Here is a 24,341-nt window from a genome sequence, read left to right as displayed (position 1 = left end):
AGCAACATGGGCCTCATATGTAGCTAATCGTTTGCAGGCTAGACTCCCCACTGCGCCATTCTTTGGATCCCTGACCAGCCCACAGAGGGTTTCGTGTCACGAGTCGCGACCAAGACAGGTTACAACTTTTTTTCTCCCGCTGTGTCTACCCGTTGCATCGCCCCCCAGCTCTGAGCCATGTGGATTAGGCGTTTTTTCCTTCCTGGCCGCGCTTCTCCTCCTCCCTTCTCCGATCATCCAAGGCATCCCCCTCCCCTCTCTCTCTCTGTCCCCCGATCTCTATCTTCGAATCTATCCCGGCTTCGTGGTTCTTCCTTCTGTTCTCGATCCATTTCGATTTTTCGGGCAATTTGGTTATATTAGCATAGAATCTGCACTTCATGTTGGGATTTAACTGAAATCGAGAAAATTAAAATATTTTATCAATATATAGATTTTTCGTGTTATGTAACATATAATATTTTTATTGGCTAATGAATCTATACCCATGCTAATTTTTATCTTCAATAATCTCTCTATTTAAATTAAAAATATGAACATAAAAATTTTTTATAAAATATTACTGAATTGAGAAGATTTGCTAATAAAAAATGATTGAAAAAAAATGAGTGGCAATATTTGAAATTAATTACTTCCAGTATGATCTTTTATCTTTGATCCATCATTTTGAATCCATGTTACAAATAAAATCCAACAACATCATTTTCAAATCAAAATTCAAATATAAATCTTGAGCACAAAATATATAAAAATTTTTATTATAAAATACAAAGATGCAAACAATATAAATGCATCAAAGTCATAAAAAAATATACAATAAAAATAAAAAAAAAATAAAGTACTTATAATAATCTTTTTTTATATGGACATACTATGCGAAGTCATTCTACTTTAATTTTTTCAATGTCAGTCCAATCTTAAGCCGGCTCCTAGTTAAACCAATAATATACCCAACTTAGATTCGAAAAAAAAAAAAAGTAAATTTTATATTTTAATCCAACATTAGTTATTAATTTTTTGAACCAAATTTATAGGGTAACACTAAATTGATTCGCCTCATATGTCTTGACAAATCCAAGCCTATCAATAAATTATTTATTATTAAATATTAAAATCAATCAATAAATATAATTTATAATTTATTTTTTAATTATTAAAATTTTAAACTAAAATGATATATATGCTTTAATTTCATATAATCGGAAGGACCAATTTTATTCATATCAATTTTTGGATGTTTTTCAAAATATATACAATAAATTTAAATATTTTTATATGTTTCAATATAGAGTCCTAAATTTAATCTTAAAAATTTTTAATTTTTTTTTTGATGAATTTGAATCATCTAATTAATTCATTTCATCTTATTTTTTAAATTTTCTAATATTTTTGATTTTTATATAATAAATTAAGTTACTTTATAAATTTATACATAAATTTTTCAAATTTATCTAAAAAAAACTATGTTAAAATACAATATATAGATCTCATAAACCTACATATGACTTGTCGGATATTTGATCCATTTTAAATTCTAATACAAAATCTATTTAGTAATATTTTATAGAATTTGAGATAAATTTGGAGTATAAAATTAAAATTCACTGGGAATTTATCTCTCAGATGTCCGAAATGATTATTAAGAGGATGAGAGGATTTACCCTATCCAAGCTACGCGATTGACACCTCCAAGAACGGAAAAAAGAAAGGAAAGACCCAACACAAAACCCCGTCCAGGCTTCCGCTCAAGCGTCCCACCAACGAAAACGGACGGAAAAAAATTAAGGGTAAGACCGTTCCCCAAATAGATGATCATTTTTTTTTTTTTGCTTCTTTTTCTTTTCATTTCGTTGTCTTTTTCAGAGATCTGTGAGAAAGGTTGGAGGGTTTCTTTGGTTCCAATCGGGTTTTTTTTCTCAAGTATTCCTTTCCTTTGCCTCCATGATTTCCATGGACGGCCGTTCCGTCTTCGTCATGGTCTCTTCCTCGTCCGTCCACATGATCTTCTCTCTCCACTACCCACCGCCCGATGTCCTCCCCTTCGAGGAGCGGATGGGGAAGCTACGGGAAGAATGGAGGAAAATTACCGACACGTGGCGCGACTGCTATTTGAAATTTGGCGGCCTGGGAGGGCTGAGGACATAGCCTTAGGCCACTCTTCCACGTCGCGCCCCTCTGATGTCATCCGGCCCCATCACCTCACAACCTCCCCAAAACTCTATTAAAAAATTTTAACTCCTGGTTCTGATGAAGAGAGGGAAGGGGAAGATGGTTTCTTTTAAACCAAAACCCTGTTTCTTTGCTCTTCTCCTCCTCCTGTGCTGCTCTTCCCAAGAAGAAGAAGGAGATGGTTCGATTATGATGGCCACCCTTGAAGGCATGCGTGACTCGCAGGGCAACCAGAACAGCATCGAGATCGATGAGCTCGGTCGCTTCGCCGTTCGAGAACACAATAAGAAGGAGGTTCGCCGATCTTTTTCTTCTTTCTTCTTTTCTATACGTTATCTAATGTATTTTCTCCTTTTCTTATTCAATAACTCTCTAATACCAGTCCATTCCATCCTCCATCCAACACCTACTCCAATGCACATGCCAATACCATTCTGAACAAGGGTCTGAATTTTCTTTCAAACATCAAGATAACCAGTCCAATCATGATCCAGTGCGGGGGCCGATTTAGGACCATCGAAAAGTTAACCCATTCGGGAAATCTTAATGTATATAGTTTGTTTACTATAATCATTTGCATTTTTTTTTTTTTTTTAACGTTAAGAAAAAAATGCTCTAGGCTAATATTGATTTTTTTTTTCGGCTTTTGCATATTCCCGTGGAAGAATTTTCTACCGTTTATTTGTTTGCTTGGATCACGTTTTCTGATGATGTTGATGCAGAATGCGCTGCTGGAGTTTGGTCGTGTGGTGAAGGCGAAAGAGCAAGTGGTTGCGGGTACTCTGCACCATTTGACTCTGGAGGTGATGGAAGCAGGGAAAAAGAAGTTGTACGAGGCGAAGTTGTGGGTCAAGCCGTGGCTCAAATTCAAGGAGCTTCAAGAGTTTCAGCATTTGGGCGTCTCCTCCTCGGTCACTTTTGCCGACCTTCGTGCGAAGCAAGGTAATACCGAGACTACAAAATTGCATTTTGATTTAGTAGGCATTGATGTGTAAGTTCTGTGCTGAGGATTCAGGGACATGCAAGCATATTGTTTTTTTTTTTCAAAGGTCATTTTGTCAATATGGATTGCCTATACTTCAATATTGTGTTATGGTCAAATTTACTTTTATCTTTGCACGTTTTCAATAGTTTTAAGTAATATCTATTTTCATAATTATTTTGGTTTCATTTCTGACATTTTGATAAAAAATATGCATGATCGTTGCATACAGCATAGAAATTTTAGGTTTGTTGTTTACGGGACGTTAATTAGAATTAATCAATAAAGTTGACAAAAACCAACTTATAATAGTCCTGGAAACTTATAGCACCTTGAATTTAAATCAATCAACATATAATGGTGTGGAAGAGTTAGCATATTGCCTTGAATTCAAATCTTCAACCAACATATAATGTCTAAGGAAACTTGAGAAAGAAAAATCCTTGAATTTAAATCTTCTTCCAAATCAATCTTCCTTTGTTATGTCCTTGTGCGAGGGTCAAACATCTCCTGGGCATAGAGTGGTGATAGAGTTTTGGCCCTATATACACATTTTGATAAAGAATTGTTTGTTATGACTTATGAGCACTCAGTGCATATAGCCAGATAGGGACATAGAGAAGATAGGATGAAATCATTGAAATCTATGTTAGATTAGGCCAGGTTTGAATCTTATCCATGTGTTCAACTCTTATAATCAATATTTTTCCCTTTAGATTGTGCATCCTTGTATTTGTTATGGGCAGCCAATAGTACATTAAGAGTTACATTACCGCCAAAGCATTTCTGTGAGCTTTGACAATCGGAATAAGAGCTTAGGTTCTGGCCAAGATGGTGTGGGGTAAGTGTAGGATAACGGGCAGGTCATCCTACGATGGTTTAAATGGATGTTCTCATTTCTGTATGGACTGCTATTAATTCAGCTCATGAACTACAAAGGCCTTCCATCAGAGGAAGGTCTAAAGGTGTGGGCAAATTGCTGCAAGTCAGAAATGAGCATCATGTGTTTTAATGCTGTGAAGATATCTACCTAGACCATGACCTCTCCAGGAAATGACGATGCTGTGATGATACAATAAATGAACCAAAGAGAAACTTAGCAAAAACAGTAAATTCCAATTTGCCTCCAATATGGAGTTAAATTTCCTTTATGATATATATGAGGTTCCCTTCATCCACCCCATAGTCAGTGATGAAGTTTACAGTGGGTTCCAAGGAAGCAACCTTGGCTGACTTGTTGACTTTTGTAATTAAATGGGTTGGTCAAGCCCAATATGAATTCTAAGGTCCTCTCTAAATTCACTATGACGATCATTACAATCTAATATCTAATACAAAAAAAAAAATTGCCACCCTGTTCATTGCACAGGTTATTTGCTAGTTAGATTCAAAATCCAAGAACAAAGAGATGGTTGAATAATTGTAACATGAGGGAAATGGAACAATGACTAGCTATTGGAGGCTTTTACATGGTATTCGTTGCATGTAGCATTAGAAACATATATCGGTATGAGGTTGAATATGATTTTGAGATAATTTCATGAAACATAGACATATATGGATGTTTTTGAAGCCAGCAGGAGTATAAAAATGGATTCATGGTTGCAGATTCTAAAAGCTAAATTATGCAGACATACAACTTGATAAGGAGTGATAAAGCATGCCATGTTTTTTTTTGGGGGGGGGCGGTGGTTGAGGAATAGATAAACCCATGTTTAATAGTTGCTTTTTTTTTTTGCTAGATTTAATGGTTGCTCTTTTTTTTTTTTTTTTGGTAGATTTGATGGTTTCTCTTTTCACCTTACTCGGCTGCATAAAAGCTTGGCTTAACAAATAGGATAGTATAAACTTTTGTTGTTTCTTCCAAGTAGGTTTCAGTTGATGAGATATTCAATATGAACATTCTCAGTAAACATTTGTAGTCATGTTTTTTTATTTGGGTTTTGTTGGTTTCCGCTTGGGCTTGTGTTTCCCACCTCCCCTTTTTCCTCCTTCCTTCTCCTTACTTCATTTTTTATCTATTCTTTTTTGAGGCTTGCCCGCTTTGAAGTCCCGTATCATCTCATTTTTTTCCAGTCTCCTTGAAAAAAAATGTTGGTGCCTTGTTGGCTTATTCATATGTAATTTTATTTTTTTTATTTCTCTCTAAAATAATTGCTGCTTTTGGCTTTTAATAATTTTTCAAGCATGTTGAGATCAGAATTGATTTAAACTAGAAGAAACTTAATTAAAATTTGATCCAATGGCAATGCAAAACTTTTATGTAACTATTTGGTTCATGACATGTCATGCATGTTGCAGGTTTTTAATTTATTTTTAATTAATGAATTTGAACATCACATGTTCGACTGTACACTCAGATGTATAAAACCAGCTTGTTGGGTCACCGAGCAATTTGAGGAAACTGCATAGATTGGGCCATTTCTGTTATATGTATTTCTATTTGAATGGAATATTTAAAGAGTTAAAACCATCAATGCCAGAAACTGAAGCTATGAGAATAAATGTGGAAAAGTTGACAGAGAACATAGTCTTAACTGATAGATGGTGAAGACAACTCATAAACTTCAAAGAATTAGGGGATTAGGCTTTTTTAATGGGTTTAAGATGGAAGGCTATTTCTTTTATATGCCTTTCTTTTTGACTTGAAGACATCATTTTTGTTTTCCAACATCAAAATGTATGGCCTAATAATTTTCTATATAAAATACGACCTGAATGGTAGAATGAAGTAAAAGCATAGTGAATTGCCATGAATGCGCAACTTTATGTACAATGTGAGCTTTTGAGATGGAATTCACTTTAAAAAAAGAGTTTTTTAGATGGAATGATTGTGATGTGTGACTTAACTGAGTATATTGTATGATGCTTCTGGATAGAATATCTTCTCAGATTAATCATTGTTGCAGTTCAATCATCATTCGAACACTCAAAAATACATTCCACTATGGTGACGTCTTATGTTATGATTTTCTCCCCAGTTGAAATGGCTTCTCTGAAGACTGAAAATAGGCTTTCAAATCCTCTTATCAGAAATGATGGAAGGTTTATTGCTTGTTCTCGAAAGAATCTTTTTGCATTTGAAAAGAATGGTACAGTTGCATGGGTTATTCCTCTTCATTATGAATGCAGAACAGATATCACCCCTGTTGCTGATGAAAGAGGGAAGGTAAACTCTTTAATTGTATTTAAAAATGCATCACTTGGATAAAGATATGCAAGTAGAGCTTAAAATGCATTTGGAATTAAATTTCTTTTCTCTTCGTGCTTCATAAAATTAGTATTGTTTGAAATAGGGTTGTGATGTAGTCTGTTTTGTGAAATAACAACTGCTTGGATGTGTGAACTGTAAAATATTCTTGAGAAGGATGCATTTAGTAACTTAAGCATTTAGGACATTTATTTCTTGCATTTTTTTTGAAACACTTATGCAATCCAAGCTTCAAAACAATAACATGCTCTGAGAAGCAAGTACGCCCTCCATTGAAAGATGTAGTTTCAAATACATGGTACTTTATGATTTCTAAGTAGGCATCTGAAAGCTAATTGTATGCATGGTTGAGAGCATGCTGTGACACATCAAAATTTAATGGATCATGACTTGTCCATTATAGATGGGTTAAAATTCAAGGTTTATGTGTTTTGTAATGATGCATCACATATCCTTTTACCTTTCATTTGGGCAATGGTACCTCATTTGTTTGTGGCTGATTTAGAATGAAGATTATTTCAGATACAGGGTTGCATGTGAATAGTGGTGCAACTTGGGTTGGGCTCAACCTGAAACCCACCAACCCAGCCTGCTTATTGGGTAGGGTTGGGTCGAAGTTTTATAAATTTTGGTTGTGCTTGGGCTCAGAAGTCCCAACCTGATGTCTAGTAGTGTTAAGTTCGACTTACAACTTATCCTACTCTCATGCACTGCATGTGTATATGCAAGAAGTCCTAGCAAGGGCCTCCCTTTATCTCTATTATTTTGACAAGGATGATGGCTTCTTTTAGTCTCATGACCTTCAGCTTTGTGAATGAATTGTGCAGTGGGTTGTTCCACTTTTTGTTATCTATATATATGTCCAAAGATCAGCATGTTATATGACTGTCCCCTTTCATATTGTAGTTAATATGTTAATTTTACAACAACTTTTTGTAGGTAATGATTCTCACAGAGTGCAACCCTGGCAGATCTATTTGATTGCAGAAGATAGGATTCTGCAAGTAATACCCTCAAATATTGGAACTTCTGAAGCTAGGGTCAAAATTTTCTTTGGTCAGAATTCAACTGTTGGGGGGTCAGGCAAAATTATTGGACTTTCGATTAGTATATTGTATTCCTCTCTCTTCGTTACTATAAAGAATCGTGGACTCTTTGCAATCCTGCTACACGGGGAACTTCTTTGGAGTGCCGGACCAGTACTTTACCGGTTTGGCTACCGTCAGGGCTGTAAGAAAAATACAACAGATTGTTATTTTAGTTCTGCTCCCATCGTTGATCAGTGTGAGGGGGCCCTTTACGTAAGATCTCTTCCTATCTTATTTTAACTTCTTGGATTAAGGTTATAAATCCTAGTTTTAATTTTATTTGCTTCCTAATCTCACAAATATTGTTAATCATGAGGTCAGTCTCATCTACTTATCTCTTTCCTTTTTCTTTCTTTGAGAATTTGAGAACATACTTTTGTACTGCTTTTTCTTTTTTTTAAAAAAAATATCTTGGAGAATTTTAGGGCATATCTTTCTAGAATTTTAATTACACCTTGAAGCTATTAAGTCAAGCTATTTCTGATTCAACTTCAGTGAACATTTAATGCATCTGTCTTATCAGATTAGAGTGTATTGTGATGTACTCCTGAGGAAATTATTGAGAAATATTTGTCTAGTTGAATTGCAAAGTTGCCCATTTCGGCGGCAAAACTGAAGTTAAATACTCTTTAATTTAATAAACCTGGTAAATTTGTCAATCTATAACCTTAAGAGTAACTTGTTATCATAAGTTACTGACCTGGGAAGAGCATTAAGTCAGCCAAGATGAACCAAGAGCATGCTGTTGAAACCTAAAAGAAACATTGCTGCACCAAATGATTACATTATGTCAGTGAATGTAAATTACAGAGAAGAAGATGAAGAGAAAATGAGAAATGACATGTAAAGGTTGACTTACATTAAGATATTTAATTTGGTGAATTGAACACGTGGTCACCAGTACATGATTAAGGTATATACTGCATGACTAGAGAAGATCATGAACTACATCCGAAGCACCGTAAGTTTAGTGTCAAGTAGTAGGATATCATGAACTGTTTGATGTCATTTTTCTGAGAAAAAGGGAAGGAGACCCACCTGGCACCAGGTCCAAGTTATTGGGCATGCACCACCCAAGAGTCAGTCCTAGATTATCCGGTTGCTAAACAGAGGGGCATGATCGCTGGGGCAAGCCCCAATTCATGAATTGGTTGGTACTATCAACTCTCAATATCATAATTTAATATCTATTTCACAAAAGAAATAGAAATAATCAGCTTGATATATGTATCTTACAGGACTTGATTTGGGGGATCCACTCATACAAGTATATTGTAAAACCGAGGGATCTGTTCTAAGTTCATAACTTCTCAGCAACTCAGATAGTGCCGGTGTAATGGTAGCCAAATTTGTTATATTCGAATGTAGAGTTCACCATGAAAAAAAGGAGTCTTGTTTCCTTCCCATGCTCTGCATTAGATTGTGTTCCATTTGAGGGAGTTTCTCAACTATCCCTGTTGGTGGCCTTTTCTGGAAAGTCTTCTTGGTGCACCCCTTTGATGTTGTCATAAGCCCATCCATTGTGTGCTTCTCTTGGTTTAGAGAAGTGATTTTTCTTAAACATTGGAAAAAAATTTTCATACGAAAAGCAGTTATCCTTTACAGTTATTAGTGTACCTGACAAGGTATAGCTACATACTTGAATCTTGTGGGCTTGGAATATGAGCTAAGTCCACTTGTCAGTGAACCATGCAAGTTATTATATTTGTTGGGTTCTTTTTTCTTTCGTTCACTTTTCCTTTAATTTATCTTTCATGATGGATTCAGCTATTTAGGGATCTATTCGTAGCAAAATTGATACAATGCAACCATGTATAAGAACCTGGTTGGCTGAAACAGAACTTTGCATGATGTTTCAATCTGCTTTTCTCTTTCAATTATTTAACTAGGAAACAATGCACTACCTTTATTGTATCCTACCAGTAGGTGCCCATCGAAAATATAAAAGCAAGAACAATAATGGCATGTTAGGCAGTCCTGGGACTTCAAATCCATCATAGGCAACAACTGCATGGAGAAAGTCTTGGGAAGTTATCAAGGAAATAGAGAATAGTGGGACATGTAAAAGACACAGATAGAAGTTAGTTGAGATTGACCCTGGCTTTGTGGAGTGTCAAAGAAAAGTTTTGAAGCTGAAAGCAGTGATATATTTATCACTAAAATGAAGAAGCATGGCATTTTATCTATAATGTGTCTCTGGTCTCACAGCTTAACATTGGCATTGATATCTGCAGTGCTGCACCTGATAAACATGTTCTTCAGTGATAATTAATATGATAGGATGATATATTAACCAATCCAAGATCTGTTAAAACAGTAAGATGTTACTGGCTATTTACTTGATGAAATAGTTTGCCTTAAATTTCACGAACATGTTTTTTGCATGCTTATGGGTTTTGAATGGTTACTGGCAATTGCAGATTGCAAATACTGAAGGACAGCTTTATTCATTATATATACACAGTCCACACTTTAGATGGATCCAAGATTTTAGCTCAGTTGACAGGTTGCTGACAGTTACATCTGGAAATAATGGACACTTGTATGTGATTTTCCCCAAGAAGGCTTTAGTGATGGCACTTGATGTTTCTACTGGAAATGTTTTGTGGAAAAATAATGTTGGCCCCTTAAGTACAGAAAACTGCGCGCCTATTGTGGATTCCAATGGTAAACAACCATTCATAGTATCTACAAATTCAATTTGTGTAAATTAAAGTGGAAACTTTTATTTCCAGAATGCTTCTGTTTATGTCAATCTGTCACTAGGAAACTGCTTTTGCAGAACTGATTTAATAATATATTGGTTTACTATCCCTATTACATGTATTCATAGATTTCTAGTCTTAACAACCTCTCCCTCTCTCTCTCTCACACACACATTTTTTGGAGTTTTTGTCAAAGCATACTTCTGAAAGGTTTCCAATTTAACTCATAAACAAGGTTGGATGTCTATTGGCTCATTGGATGGATTTCTATATTCGTTTTCACCAAACGGGGATCTGAAGAAGTTTCTTGAAACAACTGCACCTAACTCTGTGATTCAAGTTAGTCCTGTTGTGGACTGCTCCGGATTTGCAGTTTACATCTCTCAGACAGAGATGGAGGGAAAATTGAGTCAAACTACTGGTAATTATACCTACATATCTGCGATGAAGCCAGTAAACATTATATTCAGTTTGTTGGCTCCTGCTACTGGAACTGTTTACTGGACGGGAAAGTTTCCTGGTAAACATCAATTGTTTGTTACATTTATAGCTTTGATATATACTACTTGGCTCCAGTGCATGAAATACCTCGGCTGTGATGAGCATTGTCTGTTTCTAAACTGTGTATGCATGTATCAGGGGAATTGTCATCTTTGTTGTCCAAGAGCCATCTGCGCTACTTCGTGCTAGATGAGAGGATTCTTCTCACATTTCTTTCTGCAGGAAGTGAGTTGTTTTTCTTGTTACACTGATTTCATGTTCTATGCATATTGCATGCATTTATCTAAGATCTTTGTTCGTCATGATTCCAGATGGCAGGTTTGCCACACAAAAGTCTGAAAATTACTGGCATTTTACTTTAGCCACTCAGAGTAAACCAATCATAAAAAGTACCTACTTAGGATGATGTAGTTAAGCAGATTAAGCTATTTCTAGGTTTTTGGAACTTTCATCCTCGTATCTTCATTTTTTTTTTCCCTTAATCATCACAACAACTCTGTATCTTTGAAACTTTCAATCTAAGATTATGTAGCTTTAAAACACATTAGAGTCAGGGTGTTTTTAAAACTGAGATTAACCTTGAACAGTTTACATGAAAGCTTCACACTCACCCACCTACATCTTATGTGTACTCTAAAAAATTTTGTGGAAATCAGTGTGGTTGCTATGGAAAAAATTCAAAATACTCTTCTTTTGTTAACCATCCATCTTCCTATATCATAGTTAAGGAATGATTAATCTTATATTTGGCACAATAACAGTACTAGACTTCAAATTTTTAACAACAGATTTCTCCACTTATAGAATGGTATTATTTAAAATTTCTTCTGTAAATTGATGCAGGGATTGGTAATAGACTACCATGCTACACAACTGGTAACTATCAATCTTCCCATCTAATCGTTAATTAGATTTATGGTCCAGTACTTTCATATGCATTTTATCCTTTACTCCTTTTGTTTTACCAGGTCAAAAAATTTCCTGGACCTGCTCACAGGCAAAACCAAAGTTTGTCAGCTTGGAAGCTGGTAAATTATTCCTGAATTTGCTCTTTCCTTGATACTCTGCTATCACCTTCTTATATTTTCTATTTATGTTAGGCAATGAAAGAGCAATTCTGCTGTTCCTGTTCTTCCAGCTTGTGATCATTATAACATTAGCCGGAGTTGTTCGGTTTTGTTGCTTCTTTTGGAGGAAGAAGAAGCTTCAAGATCATGGCCTCGGGAGATTCCTCGAGAAGAGGGTAAATGCATGAAAAAACCTACCAGCACCAATTTTTTGGTATTTTTTTGTTTTTTTAATGTGTTTGGCCACCCCTGCGCCCCAACCCAAAAAAAAATGCAGCGATCTCTTCATAGCAAGAGGAAAATGTTAGGCAAGATGATCTCAGAGCTGGAGCAAAAGGCAGCTGAGGATGCCACGACCAATGAAGCTTTGGATCAATTGGGAGAAATAATTAGAGCTAAGGAAGGAGTAGAGAGAAAACTGTCTACATCTTATAGTCTCGGCAGGGACAGGAATGGTTCCAAGCGAGGATCTATATTGCCATTGTATGATGGGAAGACCAAAAGCCACTCATTCCATGGTTCTAGGAAAGAGAGTGTAACTATCTTCAACACAATTAGCGATACTTCTACCTCAGAGGAAAGCAGCAGTGGCAGTGACAATGTTAATGACAGTAATAGCAGGAAAGAGGAGCAGCATTGGCATAGCTATGGAGAAATGAAGTCAGCAACAAAAGCTAAAGCAGTGGAAGCTGGGTCTTCGAGCAGAATTTTTACACCTGGAGGGGATGGTGGGGAGGGGTCATCAGATTTCACGGAGGGGTCCAGGGTATTCATGAATCCAATGTTCATTGAACACCAGACTGACGGTAACGTGCATTCAAGAGGCGAGGAGCTTATGATGGAACCCATGCAGGTAGGGATGGGTAGGAGAACGTGGTTAAAGAGGAGAAGGGCACTGTCTTCAACTACCTGAAATGGTAAACTACCTGAAACTTTTCGTGTATGTTTGATCAGTACACCATGTGCTTGTATATGGTGACCCCTAAATTTATATTGTTCTTTGATCACTTGCTTGTTTTGGTTAACTTAGGAGGAGGACCAGGCCTACTTAGGAAATATTAATATTGAAACAGATCTAATCAACTTGGGTGTTGCTTTGATGTGTTCTTTCCTACCAGAGTTGGTTTCTAGGTGCAAAACTTACGTTTGAATGATGTTTATTTTTCTAATGAATATAAGTTTATCTTTGTTATATCTCACAAATTGTCAATTTACACAATGTATTATTGATAGAAAGGCGTCTATTTCAAACCCATTTTTTACTTATTATATATGATATAGGTGTCTCTTTCCCCCTTCTTTGAGGTCGAATTTTGGGTTCAGCTATAGAGTTGTGGTAGTTCTACGGTTGGGAATCTGTACTTCGGAGTGATGGAAGTCCATCGGTGGCAAGAAGGACATATCTGAAATTCCTTATTATTCTTGCATTCATAGCCTAACTCTGAAAAACTCCTTGCGTACAGGAAGAAAACTAATACAATTCACAGGTTCAAAAGAAGGGATTCAAGACTTCGAAATTTGGAAATGTGGTGTTCATCTCATTTTGGTATCCATGAAATGTATCGCATGTCCAAGTGAATAGGTGTTTTTCCCCTTATTATACTCACTCTACTATGCGAATCTCAACTGGAATCAAATGCCAGCAGGAGAAGGTCTCGACCGGTCTCAGAAGCATTGACACCGTCTCACGCTTTCAGGATCCATTTTGCCATTTCATCCCAGGAAGACCAAGAAAATCTCATGCCAGTCGCTGCACAGCAGCAGTTATAGATACGGGCTTGCGGAGGGGCCAGGCCCTGACCAGGTCAACTACGATCTCGACCCAACCTATCAAATTGCAGGTCATGAATTGTTTTGGCCCGAGATCATCCAATGATCCAGTTAACTAACCTAGGACAACCCATCTAAAAGTTAGATCCAGCATGCCAGTGCCCAAGGCCAATATAAGGCAGACCCTTATAACTGAGTATGTTTGGGTTTTGGATCCTGTTTAAGTTGAATTTTAAGACATATTTGGTTGTGAGGAGTTGGGTTTTGGTGGGAATAAATGACTCTCATTCCAATTGTTTGGTTGTAGAAAGTTTTATTTCTATTCTAATTTTAAAAATAATTGAAAATATTTTAATATCCTAAAATTTTATTGAAAGATGATGGAGAATATAATCATTTTGACTTTTATTTTAAGTTATTTCGATTTTGATTCAGGCTATGAATCAAATGGATCTTTAAAATATGTTTGGTTAGATGGAATGGAGTTTTGGAATAAAGATAGAAATGAGTGATTTCAATTGAAGAAAATTTCATTCCTGTTTTAATTTCAAAGAGGTATGAAAATATTCTTAATCTCTTGAAATACAATTCAGATTCTTAGTAGTATTTAAATTTTATTCTGATTTCAATGACGAGCTTTTCAAAAATATGACTATTCTAATTTTTATCCCAATCCAGAATGGATTTGGGATCTGGTCGCTGACCAAACGCTGCTTTGATGTGATTCATTGGGCCATAGCCACTTGATTTCAACTGAGATTGGCGTGGTAGAACGGTATATTAATTATTATACAAGAAAATAAATATACTCTTTTGCTTATTAATCAATAGATTAATTCTGAAGAGAAAAGGAAATTTAAAAACAAGGACGGGCTTCCTCCGTTAAGAGAAACAACAGATGTTAACCTCCCAATTCCAGTACAAAAAATGGCAAAGGCGGCATTCAGAAGTCGTTAGTTTGGATTCAATACTCTCATTTTAGTTCTTTCTCCCGGAGAATGGCGGGAGCATTTGTAGACGGAGAATGGCGGGAGCATTTGTAGACGTTGAAAGCTCCCAAGTTCCTCGCTTTCTATCTGTCGACAGCGTCGAGCTTGTCGGGTACGGAGGAAGCGCTTCTGAAACCTAATTTCTGCTCGCTCAAACAGTAGGACCAAATCCTTAGATCTCGGATCTGCTCCTTCATAACTCTTGGAAAAATTCCTAAATGCTTAGTTTTTGTTCTAGAATTCTACTTTTCAACGTATTTCTAATTGTTAAATGTTTAATTTTGTGCTCGAATTCCCTTTGAATCTCTTTCCAATTGGGTACTTACTGAAAGCTTTCAACGCGTGTTATTTTATTTTATTTTTAGTAATTGAGATGTCTGGCATTATATTATACGTCAAACAGATTCGAATTACCATGTCAAGGATTTTGAGAGAAGAAAACTGTTGCTTAATTGAGGTATCAAATTTCGTAGTCGACCAAAGTACGGATTTGCTAACTTGGTTGACTTGTGTACTATTTAGCAGTCTTTCGAAAGTGTATGCTTTTTCAAGTCTTTGTCCCGCGCCCCCCCCCACCTTTTTTTTTTGAGAGAGAGAAAGATGGGCTTGTTTTTGGCTTTTTGCTTGATCTATATGTTTGCGTCGATATGTTTTATGAGTTCTTTGCTTTAATTTATTGCTTTTATATATCAATTATTACAGGTATTATAAAGTTTTGGATGTTATGCTTGCTAACTCAAATTGATAAGTTCCAAGGACCAACAGAGAAAAAAAAGAAAAGAAAAGAAAAGAAAAAAAAGAGCCTGTTGTAGCTTAAGAATTTCTAATAATTTAGTGATAACTTTTCCAGATTTTATGATGATTAGTTGACTGCTTTAGTTGGGGTTCGTGTCTGTGTATTGTATGGATCATTAAATCTGATAAAGCTTCCAAACAATGGTGTCTCTTAATGTTGCTATGTTTTTCCTTTCTCTTCTTTGAGCAATAGCCAGACACCCGACCTCCTCCAAGGGCACGCCCACTAGAGGAGAGGTACCGACCAACTATGCTAACAGTTGTTGGCATGTTGCTACGTTTTTCAGTCTCATATTAGGAAAATAATTTCCTTTCTGTACTTTGTTGCACATGAAAGGAATTCTTGACTAAGGTTCACATGCACCAATTGGTCCATCCTTTCATATGATTATGAGGTGCTGAGCTAAGCCGAGCAGGTGCATTAGGGTTCGGCCAAGCCAACTCCTGCTATTTAGTTAATTTTATTATTTTTTGCAGATTTTCTAAGAAATTACCTATAGAGGATTGTGGGGCACTTTTCCATTCGATCTTTTGCATCCTAAACCTTTCAAAATCTGCAAAACTGTTTCTGTTGTTTCCTTTGTTTACTTTGCCATCTCTTGCCAAAATGGTGGAAGGCTTTGTCTTGCTTTACTGAGATAATTTGTATTGGTGATTGGGCTTTTGACTTTTGGTAAGATGAACTGTATGACCCTGAATGTGGGGAGGCAACTACAGCTTTAGGAAAGTGGTAAATCCTTCAATTCTATGCAAATTCTAAAACATGCATTTTGAATTATCTAACCAACAGTTTTGTACTGTCGTGTGTTTGTACTTGTGAAAATGGTAAATCTGGCCCATTTTGCATCCTTTCATGTATAGTATCTTAGATTTGGTTTGCGGATAAAATAATGGTTCTCTGTTATCAAGAACATGACTCTCTTCCATGAAGTTTGTTGGTATATATGAATGTTGATCCTCCATGCTTCAATCTTGTTTTGAGGTTTTATCTCTCTTAACACTTCTTTACTGTCTGTTTCTGCACTTGAACTTGCAACAACACTTTTTTTCTTGCCTTTTTGTTTTCTTGGATATTCTTCAGTATGTTTCAAAGCAGCAGTGCCATACTTCATGTGTAATTATAAAATGGCTATTTCATGTGTGCTGCAACTTGCTATAGGGGAGCAGCTAGGCTTTTGGGCTTTTCCCTCCTTTTGTACCATCATAACTTCTCATCCGGAGGTACAGGTTGACATCCTGTCTCAAGAATGGTGCCACAGAAGCTCATGTATTCCAGACAGTAGGCAACATAGTAGAAGTGAAGAGGTGTTTTCTTATCAGTTGTGGACTTGCAGAAAAGGGGTTTGGCATGCATTATTTTCTTTGTAAATCGTTATAATTTTGCCAAGCACCGCCATAGACCAACATCCAGTCTCGAGCATTACTACAATGGTAACCCTTGTTGTGTGGAAGCACTCAGAAAATCACAGAAGTGAAATGGTTTATTTTCTGCTCAATTTCAGACTTAAATCTGGAGTCAGGAAGGGCATCATGCACCGTTGTTATTTCTCCACATGGAGCTGCAAATAGAAGAATAGTGCTTGTCATATTCATATGATTGTATTGGCCCATGAAGGTAAAGCTTTCTCCTAAATAAAACTTATGGTTCTTAAAATCTGAATTCCTGGTTGTTAAACTTCTTATTTGTAGCGAAAATCTTATTGCTGTATTTTGCATCCTGTCTACATTTCTGAGAGACTTCTGCGATGGCCATCAACTTCCATTTGATGGCTCTCAATGAACTGCTGCACCAGTATCAGAAACACCCCAAGGTTAGGCTTGTTCCTCCATGCTGCTGCCAGTTTCATGCACTGGTTATCGAGTTATCTATTCAAATTGAACATTATGGCATGAACTGGTACAACATCCTCAACTATTAATTCATAAGAGCTGTGGCTTTTTGCATCCTGTTCCAAAAGTTACTGTGCATAAGATGTGGTTGCTTGTGGATTCCACAAGAACAAATAATTATGTCCATCCATCTAAGAAGAAAGAAACAAGTGTTCTACGATGCTTTCAGACTTTTTTTTTATCAATTTAAGTTATATAATAATAATAATAATTAAAATATTTATACAGATTGATACTTTTTGAGGATCACATGTCTTAAATATTTTAATGTCTCGTTGGGAAAATTATAAGACAGGGGAGATCATAGTTTGCAAATCATTTGATGGTATCATGATTAGGGGCATTCTCATGAATTCAAATCCATGTGAAACACTTGAAATAAGATTGAAAACAACATTCGAAAATTGTAGGAAATATAAGATGCTTTATCGACATGTTCCAGCACAGAAGAATTGTCTTATGTTTTTGTACACACAAATTTCTAGGGATGAGGAGACTCCTACCAACAACTCTTATCCCATCTATGTTTCACTATGATCTAATATGTTAGAACCTTCTGAATTTATATGTGCCATGTTTTCAGATGTGTGCATAATGATCCATAAAATGGATTTTCAATTTATATGTCCTAATGTGTATCTTATCACACTAATGCAATTAATAATGTTTGTTTTTGTAAGCATTTAATGTACAGGTTAGAGACTATCAAAACACATGATTTGGTTTCTGAATAGTTATTTTATTGTGTAAATCATTTTCAGCAGTTTAATTCTTGAATTTGGATGATCTATCATTGATTTTGAAGGCAGGAGGACCATCTTAGCTATCCTCTCGACAGTATATTAGCATTTAATATTTGCACATATTTACACATATATCTCAAAAGTGTCTAACAAAGTTGGGATGTATGTTCTAAAAATAGTCAAAAGTCTAAAACAATGCAGACAATAACAATCAAGGTCTATGTGGAGGTCTGTTTTCACATTTCAGCTGACATATCTGCACCAATTAATGTCATTTTTCTAACCCCTTAATGAGATGTATGATCGGATTTTGCCTGCTTATTTTAATATGTCTGATTATTCTTTTCTCATTACTTTGTAGATATAGTTCTCTCTATACTTGGAACCTTTTTTCATATCATGGATGGTAATGATCGAGACTGAAGGAGACAGCTACTTTTAAATCGCATAAGGGAGCTCCAGCATACTATCCTGAATTCTTTCCAATTTCTGAAATATATCATTTGCTCCCAAAATTTTATTTTATCTTTTGTTCCTCCTTGTCTTGTGCGCCATGGTTATCCATTATTCAAGTTTGCTTTGATAACATCTGGATATTGCTGCATTGCACTGCCTTCTCCACTGGTTTGATAATGATTCCACAGTTCAAGCGACTGTTTTGACTTTCTTAAAGGTTGTAGAATGTAGGGGAATTTTCTAATAGATGTTGTACTACAAGCACAGTAGTGTATCAAAAAGGCCATGGCATAGCCAGGATCTGCACATCTTGATTTCAAGTCTTGACCATTGAGAAGATCTTAGGTACTTTGACTACAATATTATCTCCAAACTTACTAATGAAAAGCATAGCTTAATCACAACAGAATTGCAGTATCTCCTCCTGCAATAGGAATCATGCCACTGTGATCTTGCTTTTCTTCTTTTCTCAGTATTAATTCCATGCGGGTGTGTCATCCAGTTTTCTGTTCATGCATGAGATTTGAGGGAGGAAGTTCACATGAAGGAGATCTAGAAGGCCTATGGTGAATCAATGATATCAGAACTCAGTTTAGGTATAATTATGTTCCTAAATTCTTATGTGATTATCTTATCTAGTGTAAAGTTCCATTACAACCTACTGTATGTCCAAATTCACGGTAATGTTGGACATGCATTTCCTTTTCTTCTTCCCAAAATCTGCAAACTTGAAACATCGTAGGCTGTCATCAACATAAGTTCATATAACGATATTAAACAGGGGGTCATTACCGTTCACACCTTTTCATCAAAATAGGTTTTGGCTATGGAAGCATAATTCTAACCCTTATGAGGCTCCTTGGAATGTCTAAGCTGATTCTCATTTTCAGTGGTCAACCTGTCATCAACCTTCCAAAATTGGGTATCGGCATCCAAGCCAAAGCAACTTTAAACAAAAGAGGGCATATGATGAACCTAGAAGGCTTGTTGACATCCAGGAAGACTGATGTCGTCGGTCATAGTCTATTCTCATGCAACTGAGGTGCAATAATAATCATTTAAACATTCCCTAGACTTGTACAGAATCTAGATAAAATGTGCACTTGAAGGTAGTTATCAGGATGGGCTTTGAAGCCTCGTGACCGTACTGCATGTCCAAACATGCAGGTATTTTTCTCTAAAAAGAAGGGGGAAAGGAGGTGTTTGTGCACAAAAATAGCGAGAAGCATTGTGGATGTAACTATCAGTCAATAATCTGTGCAAGGTTTGAAGGTCCATCTTCACCTGTAGGCTCATGAATCTGTGTCATTTCTCGGACATATTTCTCTGACCAGGATCTTGTCCATTTCGTACTGTTGTCTTACCATGTTTTTCACATTATAACATTTCTCTGTTTCATTCGAACATTAAGGACATCATGCTGACTGTGTTTGGGAAGCAATTATACTCGGATCATATCAGACAAGCCTTATCAACTTTCCTGCTCTTGGATTTAATCCAATTATAGGAACATTTCCATTTGCTTCCAAATTCTTATTTTATGTACTGTTTAACTTTTATATGTTTCTTGCATCATGCTCCTGTCATTGTTCACACCTGGTTGACAACTTCTGAACCCTGCTGCAATGACTGCCTTTTGCACTGTTTAATGATCAATTTGGTGCTGGAAAAACTGTTTTGTGGGCTTTTGGAGTATAAGATATCCTTTTATTCTATGCCTCTAACGGCAGCACTGCTAGATCATTTAAAGGCCATCTCATATCTGGATCATGCTCGAAGATAGTCTTAGCTATCTTTATAATGTCTGAATCAGTCTTCCAGCCCAATTAAAAGTGAAGACTCTTAACTCAAACCAAATCAGAACTCTGATTTCTTATATTATGTATCTTAACGTACATATTCCTTAAATCCTTAATGGCATGTGTTGGGCTAACTCTGAGAATGTCCTGTTTATGAAGTGTAAGATCAGCCTAGATATGCCTACTAGTAGGCTAAAATAAATGAACAGGGTGTGCTGGAACCTCCAGCGAAGAGGATAATCGAGTTTCCATGGAACAATGTGCCTTTTGCTTCCCAGAAACATTCAAACCCACAAACTGCCAAGAATACTGCATGTTCACGGCTTCAGCAATGATGGCATTCTAGCTAGGAGTATGTGATCACTTCCTCCATATCAGCTAATCATTGAAGTTAACTTTTGTAATCACAGGTGGATTCTATTAAAGTTATCTTTTGTAATCACAAGTAGATTCTACTAAGTCCAAGTTTGGTGAGGTCATCTTCATTAAAAGATTGAGTCCATCCTCAGGAAGTTTCTAACGATTTCTCTGACATAACCCCAATCCTTACTTCTTTAGCATGGCTTCCTATTATCACCTTGATATCACAGACTGGCAGCAAGCATCGGACCCAAAGGATTACCGTCCATGTGACCCAGGACTGTAGGCGAAATCACAAAAAGGGGCTGTGTATGAATGAATTTGTATTCATTAATCTGTTGGCAATAAATGTCTTGTCACAATGTAGCCATGGAAGCCTACAAGGATGTCAACAAAAAAAGGGCTCACGGGGATTGGTACTCGGATGCAGCACTCCTATGTGTACCATTTTAACCTCTCTACATGCCGCTTATGTTATTCCCGTCTCTTGCAAGTTTGTTTTGGTCCAGGGTTAGTCTTACCTGTGTTTGTCATGAACAGTTAGTCTTGTATCTATCTTTCCTGTTGTCAGAGATATGCTCTTGGTGATGGCGATCGATTTCCATCAGACGGTTGCCAATGAATTTCTACACCAGTATCAGAAGCATCCTAAGGTTAAGGCCTGCGACCTTTAACAATGAGATATGTTATGGTCAACCAGGGATTCTGGTTAGGTCACCCAAATCTCCTTATGTACAGCGCACAATGAGAAACTAATCATGTCTCGCATCACATAGCATGCACAAAGATACCAAAAGAGTACAGCTTTTACATCTAAATGAGTGGTTGGTCGTACTGCAATCTATCCCAAATTCAATACCAAACCTTAAATTAGAAACCTCTTGATGGTCTTAGAGCTTCTTCGGTGGGAAAGGATTCCATTTGTGGATACGTGAGATATAGGATCTGCTTGTGTTGGACCTGGTCCTCCATGCGCTCTTCCCTCGAAACGCAGGGACCATCAGCCGACCCCTATCAAATCAGAGATCAGCGCAAGGAAGACAGCAGCTGTGGTGTTTGTCTCCCATAGGTTAGTACGGTTGTTGCGTCCTCACCTGCAACTTAACTGTTTCCCATGCACCCCAGCCAGTCAAAGCTGCCCTTTTACTTTCCCCTCATCTTTGGGCCCACCTCCCCGCATCCCAAGGTTTGCACACCAACGGTCCTATCTCACTTTCGATCACTCCTCTATTGTCTCCCCCACCCTTCTCTCTCTCTCTCTCTCATGCATCCAGTGATCTGTGTTTGTCGTGCGTTTTTTTTTTTTTTTTTTTTTTTTTGTTGTAAACAGGTTGGTGGGTCTGGTCACCTTCCTCTTGCTGTCAGTAATCCTCTAGCCATCCCCCAGTACAGTCCCCAGCGGCTGACAAAAAGGGCCAGAAGCATGGAATAAATGAGCCCCAAGCCCAAAAGAAGACGCAGGAAGGGAATCTCTAATCTCCACTATTGTCTTTACTCCTCAATCGCACAGCACCCTCTCCACTCTTTTTTCTCTCCACCCTCCTGTTTCTTTTACTCCTGTTGTCTTTAGCTCCCCTGCAGATGAGGACCATCATGGCAAGAACCCCCCATGAGTCATCCTTCTCCTTCTCCAAGAGGCACTTCCAACGGATCATCGGAAAGGGCGGTGGGGGTGAAGAGAGGAAGCATGCAGAAGGTGGGGAGGCAGAGGAAGAGTTTCTCGCTTTCTCCAACTCCTCATCAAACGTTTGTGATGATGAGCCCGTGGCGGCCGCTCCACCGCCTGCGAGGAAAAGGGGGCCTTCCTCTGCTGCCGTGGCCGTCTCGAGGTTCCGGACGGTTATAGCCGCGGTGATTGCCCGGAGGCATCGGCTGGCGGGCCTGGGCCCCCGCGTCACCGGCACCCTGTTCGGGCACCGCCGGGGCCATGTCCACTTCGCCTTTCAGGTGGACCCCCGCTCGTGCCCGGCGCTGCTCATCGAGCTCGCCACGCCGACGAGCACGCTCGTGAGGGAGATGGCATCGGGGCTGGTGCGAATTGCCCTGGAGTGCGAGCGGAGGGGCGGGAAGGTGGCGGGGAAGCTGCTGGAGGAGCCTCTGTGGCGGGCCTACTGCAACGGGAAGAAGTGCGGCTACGCGGTGCGGCGCGAGTGCGGGCCGGCCGATTGGAGGGTGCTGCGGGCGGTCGAGCCGGTGTCGATGGGCGCGGGGGTGCTGCCGGGGGATGGGAGCTCCACCTCGGAGGGGGAGATGATGTACATGAGGGCGAGGTTCGAGCGGGTGGTGGGATCTAAAGACTCCGAGGCCTTCTACATGATGAACCCTGATAACAACGGTGGCCCTGAGCTCAGTATCTACTTGCTAAGAGTTTGATTCCAAAAGGATTCTGATCCTATTCTCTCCTTGGCCATGGAAAAAGATTTAGGTTCTTTCTGGTAAGCATGGTACTTTGGGTGGTTGGTTCTGTTTTGCCTTTAATTTTCCTCCTCTTTTTTTCCTTTTTTTTTTTTTTCTCTCTTTTTCTTCTTTCCCCTTCAATTCTACTGGTAATAAACTGGTTTTGCTTTGGGGGACTGTTTTGTTAGATTTAGTAGACAAGGTGTTCTATAGCGGTATAGTGGTCTACTGGTAATGCTTAAAACTAGTGGTTGGCTTGAAGGTTTGTCAAAACAATTGTTGTAACAGCGCATAAGCTGGGGGTATATATTGTAGTTGGCTGTGTATTTATATCTTTCTTATAATTTCTATTTGGAGAATAGGAGGATCCAAGGTAATGAATCCACTATGATGTAGTTTGATGGATAAATGTTCCTAAATTGATGTTTCATTAGTAATTTCTTCACCTCATGCTTTTGGATGGATTGGTTTTCCTAAATGATTTCTTTTTTTTTTTTGGGAGATTACTTTCTTTAGTCAGACTTCGGGCTTTCCTCTTTTTCTACGCTATTTTGTTGTTTGATGAATGAAGCGAGCAGTTGTGTTTTCCAACTTTTATCTTAATTTTTGCAAACCATTAAATGAACTGTCCTTTTTCCAACAGTCAGGATTTAAATATGGTTGGACATATGAATGCCTGAACGTAGTCAAACCGTGGGATGGTGGTAAATTGTCATTTCCAGCGGTCAAGCTTCCTACAATAGGTGAAATGATGGTGGAGGTACTTAATACTATTTAATTTGATGCTTTGTGGACGGAACTCAGAAGTGATGTGTATATTATTATATTCAAACAGGACAAACCATGATAAAGATGGGTTTTGGTGCATTGGCTTTGCTTCGTTTTATGATGGTTTAGGCCATAGAGGGGACATGTTTGACACATGAAGAATAGACAACCTACTCAATGTAGGCCAAGGATACCTCAATAATGTATAACCAGTGCACATCGTGAATGAAACTAATATTGTTTATCCGCCATCATTGGTTTATCGGCCATCATCCTTAGTTTATCGGCCGTCATATAAAGTTATCGTTCCACTCTTGCTTAGCTGTTATCCTTTTTATATAAGAAACATTTAAGGTGTTATAGTGCTCCCTGATGATCCGGAATATGAGCAATGCGTAGTAACATTGCACAAGTCTTCCGGCCAAAGATTCCAACCAGGCTCTCTTCAACCTTGCTATCTTTGTTGTTTGATTAACAATATGGACACATGCATCCATTTAGCAAAAAAGTGACCAACCTGTGCGGTATAATGGCAATTGCCAAATGTACAGAAAACTAAAATACAAATCTTTATATATCTTCGTTCTAAACAATTTTCCATCAGAGCAAACTTCTATAAGGTAATGGATACTTTACCTTACAAATCAAGAG

The 24,341-nt window shown here is 37.7% G+C and overlaps 2 protein-coding genes across 7 annotated transcripts; both read left to right on the top strand.

Moving 5' to 3' along the window:
- The first annotated feature begins 1,658 nt into the window (after nt 1–1,658).
- LOC105047768 (protein GAMETE EXPRESSED 3) lies at nt 1,659–12,915 on the top strand. Of its 6 annotated transcripts, none has more exons than XM_073252615.1 (11): nt 1,844–2,463; nt 2,892–3,111; nt 6,061–6,320; nt 7,334–7,663; nt 9,871–10,117; nt 10,391–10,675; nt 10,795–10,881; nt 11,500–11,532; nt 11,625–11,684; nt 11,795–11,899; nt 12,001–12,162. In XM_073252615.1, the coding sequence occupies exons 1-11, from the start codon at nt 2,248–2,250 to the stop codon at nt 12,012–12,014; spliced, it is 1,857 nt and encodes a 618-aa protein (XP_073108716.1). In that variant the 5' UTR covers nt 1,844–2,247; the 3' UTR covers nt 12,015–12,162. The 6 variants fall into 6 exon arrangements, with proteins under 6 accessions (XP_073108715.1, XP_073108716.1, XP_073108713.1 ...); XM_073252612.1 differs by having other exon boundaries at nt 1,845–2,463; nt 11,757–11,899; nt 12,001–12,915; XM_019852036.3 differs by having other exon boundaries at nt 1,846–2,463; nt 6,133–6,320; nt 11,757–11,899; nt 12,001–12,915.
- A 7,950-nt stretch (nt 12,916–20,865) lies between these two features.
- LOC105047762 (protein MIZU-KUSSEI 1) lies at nt 20,866–23,367 on the top strand. Its single transcript, XM_010926831.4, has 2 exons — nt 20,866–21,711; nt 21,856–23,367. The coding sequence occupies exon 2, from the start codon at nt 22,107–22,109 to the stop codon at nt 22,896–22,898; it is 792 nt and encodes a 263-aa protein (XP_010925133.1). The 5' UTR covers nt 20,866–21,711; nt 21,856–22,106; the 3' UTR covers nt 22,899–23,367.
- Nucleotides 23,368–24,341: the final 974 nt, after the last annotated feature.

The sequence above is a fragment of the Elaeis guineensis genome, chromosome 2 (assembly GCF_000442705.2).
Source record: "Elaeis guineensis isolate ETL-2024a chromosome 2, EG11, whole genome shotgun sequence".
NCBI lineage: Eukaryota > Viridiplantae > Streptophyta > Magnoliopsida > Arecales > Arecaceae > Elaeis > Elaeis guineensis.
Note: the sequence above shows the minus strand (reverse complement) of the source record. Positions and strands in the feature narration are given on the sequence as shown.

What these genes read in the sequence shown, in the direction of transcription:
- LOC105047768 (XM_073252611.1), top strand. Translation starts at nt 2,248, where the DNA reads ATGAAGAGAGGGAAGGGGAAGATGGTTTCTTTTAAACCAAAACCCTGT. An exon ending in GCCTATTGTGGATTCCAATG is followed by an intron (nt 10,118 to 10,390) that starts GTAAACAACCAT and finishes CTCATAAACAAG; the next exon opens with GTTGGATGTCTATTGGCTCA. An exon ending in CTGGACGGGAAAGTTTCCTG is followed by an intron (nt 10,676 to 10,794) that starts GTAAACATCAAT and finishes TGCATGTATCAG; the next exon opens with GGGAATTGTCATCTTTGTTG.
- LOC105047762 (XM_010926831.4), top strand. Translation starts at nt 22,107, where the DNA reads ATGAGGACCATCATGGCAAGAACCCCCCATGAGTCATCCTTCTCCTTC.